Source organism: Nesoenas mayeri, assembly GCF_963082525.1.
Source record: "Nesoenas mayeri genome assembly, chromosome: 1".
In the NCBI taxonomy this organism is placed as follows: domain Eukaryota; kingdom Metazoa; phylum Chordata; class Aves; order Columbiformes; family Columbidae; genus Nesoenas; species Nesoenas mayeri.
This window is the reverse complement of record NC_137541.1, coordinates 50,982,910-50,996,840: the sequence shown is the minus strand read 5'-3', so window position 1 is coordinate 50,996,840 and position 13,931 is coordinate 50,982,910. Positions and strand designations below refer to the sequence as shown.

The 13,931-nt window shown below is 35.7% G+C and overlaps 1 protein-coding gene across 1 annotated transcript in view; it reads left to right on the top strand.

Annotated features, from left to right (window-relative positions):
• Positions 1-13,931, top strand: part of METTL25 (methyltransferase like 25) — a gene marked incomplete at both ends in the record, with an annotated part of 63,718 nt that overhangs the window by 37,351 nt on the left and 12,436 nt on the right. The window contains 4 exons of the mRNA XM_080360097.1: positions 3,143-3,237; positions 5,725-5,754; positions 6,870-6,943; positions 9,731-9,824. Of these exons, the coding sequence (XP_080216223.1) occupies positions 3,143-3,237; positions 5,725-5,754; positions 6,870-6,943; positions 9,731-9,824 (293 nt within the window). The remainder of the gene's footprint in view (positions 1-3,142; positions 3,238-5,724; positions 5,755-6,869; positions 6,944-9,730; positions 9,825-13,931) is intronic.

Here is a 13,931-nt window from a genome sequence, read left to right as displayed (position 1 = left end):
CATCAAGTTAGTAAATCCATTCAAGGATTGCTTAAAGTGTGTGAATATTTAAAAGGATTCTCCCGCCTATGTTTAAAGACCTGTAAAGTTCCTTTGTTTTTCAAAAGACATAAAAAAATGGTAAAGGAAAAAATCGGTGACATTTTTGAAAGTTCCTATTAAATTCCTTTTCTAGGAGATGAGATGTTATGGCTACCAGAAAAATGTTCTTTACTATGAAAGAAACAATGATAAGGACAGGAATAATTTGTTTAAATATATACATTTAAACAACTCTTCCATGAAACTATGAATGTTACTAAACTCAGTCGGAGGGAAGTGATAGGAATTTGTTTGGCAGCTAATGGCTGGAATTGTTCTTTTCTGATTTATTCAGCATTATACATTTCTCTGTAATCTACACTTTGTCTTACCTTGCTGTGTGTAACTGGGTGATTCTGATGGGTATGTTTTCTCACTCCTATCAGAAGTATCCAGTTTATGGGGACAGTAAACAATAACAGCACAGATCTTCAAGCTACCTTAATCAGTATTTTATCTGCCTAAGTTTCCAATGAACCAGCCTGTTCTACAAAGCTGAACTAGGATACAACTTTTCACGTTGGTCTTGATGCTACTTTAAATCTATCCTGTTTCCTCTTTTCTTCCTCTGAAATGATTCGCGTTTAAATTACAGTTTGGTTTATATTAATAGATTTAGTTCTAGAACATAACAACATTACTATTTTTTGCAAAGATTCGTTTTGGTGCAATATTTGCAGCAATTCATTTTATTAAATGTGTGACATAGTCTGTTTAAGAGGTTAGTTTAGAAGTAAGGTCATAGCAATTTAACTAACAGGTTCTACAACTACACCCAAGCATAGCTTTGGTTCGGCTTATCAAATGATTACCTAAAATTCCCCATTTTGTTAACTTTTTGTGGAAAGGAGAATTCTGCCTGATTGGCTCCTCTGCATTGGATTCTAACATGATTGCTTCATGCACTGTTGAACACTTAAGCTGTTTGCTATCAAATCTTCCATAGAATAGCCATACTTAAAATGTTGCTGGAATGTTTTTGGAGGTTTATACAATACAGAACAGCTGCTGTGTTTTCAGATAGAAGCACAATATGGTAATTTGTGATCTATATAATATTAAACATATCTGAAAATGGTTGCAGGCATTAAAAGAATTACCAGTTTTTAAAATAAAGCTAATAAATAAATGAACTTCATAGCAATATATTCATCCTACAATTTCTTTTTTTATAATCAGCAGCATGATTGAGAGTGGCCTGGATATGGAAAACTAAATAGAACTCAAGGCAGTATTGTAGATACGTGGTCAACTTTGGATATACAAAAAAAAAATCTACATATTAGTTTCCCTCTCTTTTTCTCCTACTTTACAGGTTCAATAATTTAAATGAAGACAGTACTTTTTCAAAGGTATCATAAATTCCTCAGAATTATGCATGAGTACAGTGCACTAATATTGAGATTGTAGCTCAGCAGGAAGCAACTTTCACTTGCATAGATGATAAGTGTGCCTGGAGAACAGGGTGTAAATTAGAAGGAATTACTTGAAAAGACCAATGATTTCAGCTTTCTAACTCAGCCTGCAAATTTTTATTTTGAAATATTGTAGCATATATATTAGAAAGACTTATTAGTGTGAATCATACAATAGAAACCATGGCCTTTGATTGTTTCACTTGGAAAAAAAAAAATAATGAATTCTTATTACCATCCCTGCAGTAGAAATACTCAGTTTTATTCCATGTACTCAATAATTAGACTTGAAGTTAATTAAAGTTTCAGAGCTTGTCATGAGGCACTTACAAATTCTTAGTACATTCCTAGTGCTGAAGCCAGTTGCAATATGTATGTAGTGTATATATATATATATATTATCAAATTTTATCTTTATATCTAAAGGAATTTTCTTTTCTTTCTCTTTCTGCTAATTAGCCAAAATTAAAATCCTACTCTTAAATCATGGCCCTCAAACCGGTATTCATCCCCTAAGAGCCTCTGACATTTCTCAGGGCTAAAAGGAGAGCAAAGCATGAGCTTGTCTGCAGAAGACCTGCTTGCTCTTGCTGTCTAGAGAGCAGCAAAGACTGGGGACTGCTACAGAAAACCGAGCATTTTTGCTGTGGGAGAAGGATCATATCCTTTATAGTTTTTCTTTGCTTAGCTTTCACAAAATGAATTCTCCTTACATGTGTGTACTTCAGTCCTTTGGTAAATTTGAAGAGTCGTATTTCTGCTGTCCTTTCTTTAACCCCATTACATGGATTTATCTTGAAATACCCTCAGTTCATCTTTCTATGTTAAAAAGCCAGGATGCTAGCCAATTTGATTTTGTTTCTTTTTTTTTTTACTTTAAACTTCTTATTCAGTGTTCTAAATAATCAGCTTACAAAAGAGCTAAGGAAAGTTCAAAACATTGTAGAGTTTTTCTTCCTTTGAAAACTGGATACTATGAACATCTATTAAGTAATCCCCGTACTTTAGTTTTTCCACATTTACATGAGTGTTAAACATGAAGAATTGTGTTGTTATTCAAAATATTAATGATAATGAAACAAACCAAGCACAGATTGTGATGCAAATGCTTCTTGGTGTTAGGAAGAAACAGCAAGAGACTTTGCAGCTGCTCTTTTCTGGAAAACAAACATTCTGCCTTGCAGCAAAGCACAGGCCTTCAAAACTGGAATAAACAAATACACATTGTTCTGTGTGATGTTTAAAAGATGTTTATGATAGAAGAACCCAATGAGAAGTGATACTGAAGTCCTGCTATATTGAACAGCTGCCCAGCTTACATCTTGTGACTCATGGCATGACATGGGGCGCCATGAGGATTTGGAAACTTGTCCCTTGGAAGATTTTTTCAGTGGATTTTCATAAAAGCCACTCACTTAAAAATGTTTTGGAAAATGTGAAATTATCAGAAATTCAACATAAACACAAAACATCTGGGGAAAAATGTTTTTTATTACACTACCACAGTGCTTGTTACTGGACTAGAACATTTAAGCAGTTCTGCTACCATTAACTACTGTTCATCTTGCCCAATACATTGTGTATTCTGTAAGAAAGAAAAATAGCCCCTGAAAGCTGTGACTGTTTTTTTTTCCTTCATTTTGCAGATCGCCCAGAGGAAGTGTGGGGATTTCCCATGTGTCAGTACTTGAAGGACACAGGCTGGTGCTGTGGTCACAATGCTAGAATGTCCGCGTGCTTGGTATGATTCCCTTTCTTTTCTTTTTCTTACTAAGAGCTTTATCCAGATGTTATAGGATTCATTGTTTTTGGCTTCTAATCCTAAAGCCATGACTTTAATCCAAGACTCTACAGAATAACATCATTAATGTTGTAAGCCTGATGAATTATATCTAAAAAAAATAGTCTTGACCTTCCAGCTTTATATATTTTATACTTGCTGAAGGCATGAAAAAATGAGTATTGACAGAAACGTATTTTAAGAGTGGACAGAAAGGCCAAACCTTTGTAAAATCCTAAACAAGGTAACCCCTCAGGGTAATAGTTCCTAGCCAAGGATTTAGGGGGAAACAAGGTAATTGTAGAAGGATTGCAATCAGTAACTCCCCCAACACCTTCATGATTCATAATATTGAATGTTCTGACTGTTTAAAACCTAAACAAACCTACCTATTCCAAAAACTAGAGGAGCTCTAATATCCATGTGGCTTAAGGGCCTGGAAATATCTTTTTAACATTGCACCAAGAGATGAAGTGCTTTTAAAGACCTAACCTCATCAAGGCAGGATGATGAACTGGTGTCTAATTGGAAAAAACAGATAGGTACTGAAAATTTCATCCACTGTTTCAGTTAGAAGACCACTATTCCTTTCCTCTATTAATTTTTAATTTCTAGTATCAAGATGAATCACATCAGGTTCTGGCTAGCCCCTGCTGCTGCCTTTGTACCTTCATTATGGAGAATAGTGTAGACTGAAGACTCGGTATAGGCTAATGCATCAAGGTTATGTAAACTTGAACCAACATGATAATTAAATGCTGTCAGGAGAAAGTATAAGACACCAGTTATTTAGTATTCATAAGGCTGAAAGGTGTGACGCTTGGCAAGGTACAAGACAAAAATTGTTCATTTTAGAGATGTCACTGTAAAACTTATCATAAGAAGTTCTTTCTAACAGGGATTTGCCTTTTCTCTTTTTCTTGTCAGTGTCTTAAAACACCAATTCTTCCTCAGCTGACACATTAGCTATTTCCTTTCCCATTCCATTTCTTTTGGAAAGGAAAAGTTCAGGCTGTTTTTCAACAATGGTAGGAAGATAAATTTTGTAAGTAAATGGCCCCCAAGAGACAGTACTGATGTTGCCATATACATCTATTTTAGATTTCAGAGAAATCACAGAAAATTGGCAGTTAAAAACTTTTTTAGTTAAAACATTCATGAAAGGCAGAGTTCTCCTGTGTTACCAGATACACCTACTGTTCTTATGTTTGTAACCCTCTCTTTGCATTTTTCAGGACTAGGATTTTCCTTGCCTTCTCAGAGGCACACGGGAGAAAACGCAGTGCTGCCAGGCACTCATCTTCCTAGTAGGAATGGTTGAGTAGGGCAAACTGAGTCTGCTGATCAATGACACTCAGCATTATTACTGATGTTCATTATTACATATCATTCAAATTGGTTAAAGTTCCAAGGACTAAAGGTTCTGGACAAGAGTTTTAGTTTCAGGCCCCTACATCACATGTTAGAATTCACATCCATCTTCTAAGCAGCAGCAGATATATGCTAGCATGAGAGCTATAGCTTCTACAGCAGAAGTCAAATCTGAGAGTTGGGCAAAGTGATAAAATGGTGGAACTGCAACTACTTGGACCGTGTCTGAGGATCAGTCTGAAATACAAGATCAGTTCTAAAACTAGGAGGAGAAGAAGTGGGTCATTCAGAGACAAGCAGTCCTGTTGACTGTAGTGGAGTCTGGGAAATAAAGGTGACGATGACCCATCAGTGGCGAGGCATTTTTGGTTTGCTATCTAATTTGTTGTAGTGTCAGATAATTGAATTTTTATCTTCATTTATACTACTATCTTTAATACTCAGTTGAAATTTTTGTAGGTACAGTATCTGTTCAACTGTAGTTAAAATATTTCACACTTCTAATTGTCATTCTTTGTCACCATGGATCATAAAAATCAAGTACTCTCATACCTACATCAGGATTTATGGTGTAAAGAATCTAGTGAAAGATAATGAACAAGCGTCTTAAATTGCAGTCCCTCTGAAGTTTATATTTTATTTGACTTTACATATGGAAGCTCAGTTTGTCTGAATACCAGGGACTAAAAGTATTTAAAGACGTGGTTGAATATGCAAAGTGAATTATTTATATTTTGTTAGGAACAGACTCAAGGAAAATGCATTTCTTTTTAGCACTTTCATAAAAAGTAATCCTCTGCAATTCTTTTACAATACTAAGAAAAACAAACAAATTTTTCATGCATCTGTTTCCATACAGTTGGTTATCATTGCTTCTCCTATAAATAAACCAAAGTAACAGGAGTGAGCTGATTATGAGTCCCTAAAGGTATTAACACTTTAAAGTGTGCAAGATCATGTTATGTCACACTATTAATCTTTTAAAATGTCATCTCCTCTGACTTTTATACAACGTGTTTATTAAATGTTCTGATAAAAAATAAACATATCAGCAATTTAATTCCTTCACTCTTAAAGGCTTTGGAGCGAGTTGCAGTTGGCCAAATGGTAAGTAGTATTGTTTATTTTAGCCATTCTAAGATAAAATGTGTTTTCCCCCCTTGAATGCTTTTAATCCATGACCTTTTATTGAACTTCTGCATTTCTGGAATCTAAAATACTAGCATATACTATATCAAATCCTGATAGATAGCATGTGTCATCATGCAATCACATTTTTATTGCTGTGATTGTACTTAGTGAATCTGTTTTCTTTTGACAATTAAAAGTCTGTAAAAAAAAAGTACAGTTTAAGGCATTAAACTACCCTTCTTAATGTCTTTTGCTGTCTTTAAGCTAATACATAAATTCAGTACAAATGTCCTTCTGATATCCCTGGTTTGGATCACTCTCCCAGTGTTTTATCAACTAATGTAAAAATAGAAATTGTTATGACAAAGGCTTGAACCTGTTAGAAACATCATCATTCTCATTTTTAATCCCTCTATATTTTTCCCCGGTGAATACTTTGAATTATTGGTGTGCAAGTTATCCTTTCGGGGATGGTGGACACCAACTGTGCAAATATTTAAAAGGCAAGTCTGAGAGACCTCTTGTTTCCATATGTAAGTCCACTGACCCCAGTAGCCTTTTACTGTAAATGCCTTTTACTGTGAATTTTTAATTGGCAAGCATTAACTATTTTTATGAAACAGATCTGTCATACACAAAGGTATGAAGTTTTCAGTGTATTCTAGTTTTATGAGCATAGTATCTTCTGTATGATTCAGACTACAGTGTATGATGATTAAGCTAAGAAATTATGCATTTTGCCTTCAAAACAGGTTAAGTAAATTGTTAGATTTATTTTGCATAGTAGAATTTGGATCATGATCCGTAGATTTTTCCTCTGTTCTTTTTCCATCTGCCAACCTTTAGACTTTTACTTCAGAGTATGGGTTTCGTTGTTTTTCTTTCATTCATGGTTATGTTAGAATCTGACCCCAAACCATAATTTTAACTGGATACAGAAAGACTAGTAAATTGTACTTTTAAACCTGTTATAACTGATTGTAAAGAATACAAGCCAATAAGAGGCTGAGAATGCCAATACTCTTTTTGTTACTCTGATATTCATTTCAATGCCAATTTTAAATCCTTGCTACTGTAAAATTTTTTTGCAGCTGCCCACAGAATCATTGTTTTATCGAGCTGTTCTTCAGGTTATTATAGAAGAAATGTATGGTGTCTCCAAAAGGTAAGAAGCTCTGAATTCACAGGTAACAAACTAAAGATCTGATTCTCTGCCACCTCTATTCTATAGAGAAGGTATTTATTAGAAAGCAGAAGAGTGTAAAAATCAGTCGGTATGTACATATTGATATTAAAATGCAAGAAACATTTATTCATCCTAAATCCACATCTCAAATGTATTGCCCTTCCTTTACCCATAGCTGAAATAGATCCTTTTGTACTGGAAACATGTATAAACCATATCTTCACCAGAGAACCCATTGCAAATTCACTAAAAAGTCAGCCTGGTCCTGGGCTACCCTGTTATGCAGAGGTTCTGGCAGCTTTAATAGTGAAGAAGACAAACAGACATTTCCATTTTTCCAGAGAAAAACTGCTAAAAACCCAATGGCCAGCATCTCTGTGAAGAGCTACTTACTGCTTGTGCCTATGCTGGCAAGTACTGTGCCCTCATAGGGTGGGATTTGGAGAGCCGCTACTGAGGACCTGACTTCTGCACTATCTTCTTTTTCTGGAGTTGTACTTGGATTAGATTTTCTATTATTCTATGGGATGTATGCTTGTTAATTCTTGGAGTGCATCCAGAATGCTTGGGGCATATCCAGAAGTACACCTTGGAGTTCAATTTAATTTGAAAAGAACCCATTTTTTGAGCTCTGATCTTATTCCACAGTGTCAACCAAAGCGTGAGAGGGAGGGAAAAACAGAAAATTTTCTTCAGAAGTATACTCCTGATCTAAAAAAACTGCTAATGCAGATACTCGCAGATCTTTTGCTGAATGTAGAGCCAGACAGCTTACCCTTCAGAAGGTCACACTCCTGAAAGAACACAGATTTGTTTATTTTTAAATTGTATAAAATATCGCATATAAAATAATGGCGACTAAGTTGTAAAGAAAATAAAAAGTGTGAGAAAGATGATAATACATTTCATTTGGAAAAGGAAGTATAATTTGGAGGAAGTAATTAAGATTATAGAATCATAGAAACATTTTGGTTAGAAGAGACCCTCAAGATCCTTGAGTTCAACAATTAACACTGTCACTAACCCATGTCCCTAAGAACCTCATCTATGCATCTTTTAATGGTGACTCCACCACTTCCCTGGGCAGCCTATTCCAATGCCTGACAACCCTTTCTGTGAAAATTTTTTTCCTAATATACAATCTAAACCTCCCCTGGCGCAAATTGAGACCATTTCCTCTTGTCCTACCACTTGCTACTTGGGAGAAGAGACCAACACCCTCCACATTACAACCTCCTTTCAGGTAGTTGCAGACAGCGATAAGGTCTCTCCTCAGCCTCCTTTTCTCCAGGCTATACAGCCCCAGTTCCCTCCACTGCTCCTGATCAGACTTGTGCTCCAGACCTTTCACCCACTTACTTTTTAAATAAAAGCAATAGCTACCTTGGAAAGACTCCCTGTCAACCTACCTACCCCTCCAGTTGTGTACCCCCAGCCTACTCCCTGGAGAGCAGAGGGAGAAACAGAGAAGGCCTCGATACTGCACAATCACTGTGCGGCAATAGCTTAAACATCGGTATGTTACCAGCCCTGGTTTAGTCACAAATCCAAAGCAGAGCACTATGAAGTTACCTCCATCCTATCCAGGCCCAGACAATGCCATCCCTCCAAGTAGCCTGTGATTAGGAGGCAGATGCCGATCTTCTAAAGAATGACATAATGGCATAATCATTAACAGATTTTCAGACGGCATCAGCCTGAATGTTTAGGTAAGTCTGAGTATTAAGTATGACTAGAGAAATAAATTCTTTCTTTAAAATAAATGTGACTTTTGATACTCAGTGAGTGGGCAACCCTGCCAGCTAAAGAGATTAGAGTTGCCACTGAGGAAAAGTCTCTGTTGACGTCAGTAGATGTTAATCCTGATGCTCAAATAAAGAGAAAGGAGTTTTACTGAGAATAAAGAGGGGGGAAATTTCTACCCACAATATTTCTATTTAGTATTTCACTAGGGAGAAAGTGTATTTCCTCTTAAGTAATTGAATACTCACAAACAGCTACTGTAGCTGAAAAAGTTACTCCTGCACTGCACAGCTGGAAGAGGAATTAAGTTAAAACACAGTCAAGAAAGCAAATCCAGACTAACATGAAGTTACGTCTTGTTTCTCCAAGATATTTTAAACACAGAGAACAAATGTAAGTGGCCTGTTAGGATTCAGTCTTCCTATGTGTTTTTTTTAGTTTTCATGCATTATTTTATCATGTTTTCTGAAACAATCTACATTTTTGCTGGCTTCAAAAGCAGGCCATTTAGTTGTAAACAGGGGAAAACTGTAGCATCACTTAGTGAAATAAAAGTAGTGAGGATAACAACACAATGTAACAAACACAAGTGAAATTTTACTCCAACTTGACATTTGCTCAGTCCAGAGGTTGATAGTAAATAAATTACAGCGGCATTACAGAAGTATTATAGAAACATAGAAGGAAATATCTGTCAGTGGAAACAAGAATTTTGTCATTCATGTACGGAAATAAAAATACTAGGGAGAAATTAAAAAGAAACTTCGAACTCTCCAATTTTTAGGTAAAATAATAACTGTACTACAACCATAGTACAATTGTACAGTTGCTGTATCTAGACACTTCTTCAAATATTATCTAGCTTGTTTTAAGTAAAAGAGGGAGAAAGGAAAGTTGTTGCTAACTTGGCAATCATAGCTCATTTTTTTTCCTGAAGTAAATATTTAATTAAAGGGAATAAAAAATGTGTAAATTTCAGTTGCTGGATATACAAAAGCCTGCATCTCAATGTTGTATTTGCAGTGATCGACATGTTGGTAAAACTTTCTCCAAATCATCCTCCTTCATAGACTATGTCAGAAAGTCTCTGAAAAAGCTGGAACTGGATGATTCAAAGGTGAGTCACTAAATACAGTCTGCATAAAATTCTTATATCCATGTAAGTTCTTGAAGTCAGCACCACAAGTCAATGTTTAAGCCACTGAGTTTTAGTTTGTGTATTGATGTATGAATACAAAGCATTCTCATTTTTATTAATACTGACAGAGCCAATCCATACATATTTTTATGTATTTAAAAACATATAAAAGTTGTTGTTTGGTTTGGTTTGGTTTTTTTTTAATAGACTTATGTGTATGAATTATTTAAAATACTTTGGTTTAAAATCACTTTATATAAAAACAATCCTTTTTTATACATCGTGCTCATGATCAGAATTTTTTAAGCCTTTCCTGTATTTCTGAAGTTAATCCTACAAATCTCCTTTGAAGCAAAAAAAATGTATACATACTCTATTTTATACACGCTGTCATTTAGAGGTAAATATACTTTTTAGATGCCAAGTGAAGCAGTCCTGAAGGCCCTCCTGCCTGTGCTGATACTATACATCCTGATAAAAGTAACTCTTGAACCATTTTAAATCCAGCTGAAATACTATCCTACACAAACATGCTACTTTTTTGTCTGTACATATGTTTAAACTGAAAGTGATCCAAAAAAACATGAATAATGAATCACATAATAAACACTTTGACCCCTTTTTATTTTCATTTTTTTCTGCAGCAATATTATCTTGATCCCTTTAGACACCTTTTGAAACTGAAAAATGTAACATTAGAGCAAGATAGGTGATTCTGTCCAATATGTTTCCCTTACTATTTAGTTCTCAAAGTATTTCAAATTTATTTTAGCCTTTAGACACCCTCCTTAGGTAGCCTTTGAAGATCTTTGAAAGCCTAATACTTTGTCTTTTAATTTATAAATGTTAAGGATAAATATTAAGATTTTTAGATTACTTTCCTAGACAGAGAAAAAGAAGTGAATACAAAATTGAGATTTACAATCATAAAATCTTCCACAGATTTTTTTATGTTGTTAAGTGTCTTGTCTTAGTACTACAACTGCTATATTGGTCAACAGATGGCAACAAAGCATTAGGCATGGAATATAACTGTGTGACGATCACAACTACTCTGTGAGAAGAATTCGAGCAATGGAGACACTGGAGAGTATTAGAATGATTATTAAAAAGCTTAGTGCAAATGAAAAAGTGGGACTGGCAAGGATGTAAAATACTTAAGGCAAATGTTGTAGAAGTAAACAATGCTTAACATCTGTAGTTAAAATCTCATATCACTGCACATTTACCAGACACACCAAACCATGAACTAGGAGAAAAATGAAAAAACAAATAAATACATAAATGGAAATGACATTCGAATCATGCTTACAGCATTAGGAAAAAGACTTGTATATGAAGGTCACTGTATTTTAAAATGGTTATATTTAATTCTGTTTGCAAACTGAGTTACCCATATGATTTTCTGGATAAATAGCCACTAACATCATGCATTTACCCCAGCTGAAAATAACTACTAAAGTGGTGTCTTCCTTACTATGTGTACAATCACTCAAAAGCAATTGGATTGTTTGTGCAATAATCAGTTCACCATATCAATGACTAAACTCTGCTGGTGAAGAGTTATACCTTCTTTTTAAAACCAGTGAGCACAGAACCTTTGTATCAGTATGTCTGATTTTAGACACACCACCTTCTGCTAGAAAGTGTCTGGAAAAATGCAAGTTGCCCTGAGAGAAAAATATTTGTCAACAGTGCTTCAAGCTGCATGTTTGTGTGGTTGCTAAACACCCGATTCAAGTAAATGCTCATTTTTGCTTATATTTCTCCTTATTTTTATGTAGAGCTGGCTGCATACTGAAGAATGAATTTTATGCTGATCTAAACAATATTATTTCTTATTTCCCAGCTATGTTGAAATTTGCAGCAGCACAAAACTGTTTCTATTTTCATACTGCTGAGAGGAAAGTTGTTACTGCTCCCTCAACAGTGGTTCTGACACCGCAGTTTTCATGGTGGAGTCAGCACTATATCTACACAATATTGGAGAATGTGTTAAATTCCTCTCTTCAGAAAAAAAAATATACTTACATAGCTAGAAATGTGATGAAGCCTAAACATTTGCTCTCAAAGACAACAAAAATCAAAGAGAAATTTATACAGAATTTGTTTTCAAGCTCTGTTTTTAAAAATGAACAAAAGAGCAGCTGTACTGCACAGACCAAATGTCTACTCTGTCTCTGACAGTGGCCAAATACTGATGCCTTGAGAAGAATACAAAGCAAGGGTAAGCATATATGAAGGATACTTCAGAATAATCATGTCATTCACAAAAAAAAAATAAGGTAATAATTGTCTTCATGCATACATTTATTTAGGTGGTGTTAAAAAAAACAGCTAAAAGTTAGTAACACTGTGTAGTACAAACAGAGAACTATGAGAAAAAAATGTTTGCATACAAATCTCTGGATTACATATGCAAAAATGTGGGTTTTTTTTTAAATGATAAGTCTGAAAACTGAGTCACAGGTCTTTTACTATGCTCATGAGAAAACTGAAGACAGTTTAATCTCTGCATGACACATACTGAGAAGTAGAGGGGTACTGGCATTAAGTTTTTAGGAGTCACTGCCAGGGTTTGGTAGCTTGGCATGTATGGTAAAGTCATGGATGGTTTTGGTCACTGTGGCTGAATCTGGGCTGTGGGACATAAAGATCTTTCCAAACTCATGGTTCATGGTGAGCTCCACAGCTGCTTCCTTTATACACAGCAACGTCTCTTTTCTGATCAGGGATAACCCTGGTGCAATCCAGTCATTTTCCAGTCTGGACAAATGTGGAGGCAGGATAACGAGAGGAAGCACATAAGACATCTAACCTGCCTTGATACTCATTTATGCCTTTTGCTAAATATAGAACTGACGAAGACCCTTATCAGGTGTAGATATCCAAACAGTAAGTTAATTTTTGCTATTGTTTTTCAGTAAAGATAAGTTCTTGCTTATTTGAAATGAAAACGAGACCCTTTGTGAAACAATTGTCAATCAGAAGTGATTTAGAGTGAGACAAAATAGTAGAATAGTTTTTCTACTAAAAAATAGCATTTATCAGTCGCCTAGGGCCATTCATTGTTACAAGTTACTGTTCAGGGACTGAAGTTTCCTATTACCTTAGAAAAATAATTTTCTCCATTGTGTTTCTTTTCAATGTGGAAGAGCCTGTCAAGTCCAGATTAAACACAGAGATGCAAATGAATTATTTTTTTCTGCCTTTCAGTATGGGATCATTCCTTTCACACGTCTCTCCATCTCAGTAATAAAACTGACACCATGACTGCTGAATGTCTGACACAATGTTCTCATTTTGTGAGGGCAGAGGAAGGTCTTTTAGTGTGAGCTTGATGCTTCACAGGTATGGTTATATTGCTTCTGGCCTCAGAACTGATGGAATTGCTTTGTGGGCCATGAATACCTGCACAGGGCTTTAGTCATTGGTGTGGATTTACACCCAGGCAATATTTTATTCCTGGTTGTTTGTCAGAGCTCACTCTGTTCTTATACACTCCATGTTATATGGGCAGAGTGTTCAGTGTCGAGTAGATGTGGGAGAAGTTATTTCTGTGTATCAGGAATAGTGTGGGCAGAAGAACCAAGGAAGTGATCGTGCCCCTGTACTCGGCACTGGTGAGGCCCCACCTTGAATCCTGTGTTCAGTTTTGGGCATCTCATCATAAGAAGGACATTGAGGTACTAGAGAGAGTTCAGAGGAGAGTGGTGAAGCTGGTGAGAGGTCTGGAGCACAAGTCTGATGAGGAGCAGCTGAGAGAACTGGGGCTGTTTAGCCTGGAGAAAAGGAGGCTGAAGGGAGACCTGATCGCTGTCTGCAACTACCTGAAAGGAGGTTGTAGCATGGAGGGTGTTGGTCTCTTCTGCCAAATAGCTAGTGATGAGGTTCTTAGGGACATGGTTTAGTGCTAGAGTTAGGTTATGGTTGGACTCGATGATCCTGAGGGTCTCTTCCAATTGAAATGATTCTATGAGAAGATTTATTTTCCTTTTCATTCACTGTTTTAACTAATTTGACTCTGGGACTCTCACTTGAGAGAATGAAGCATTCATCCCTGTTCTTTCTCCTAGAGAAGTTGGC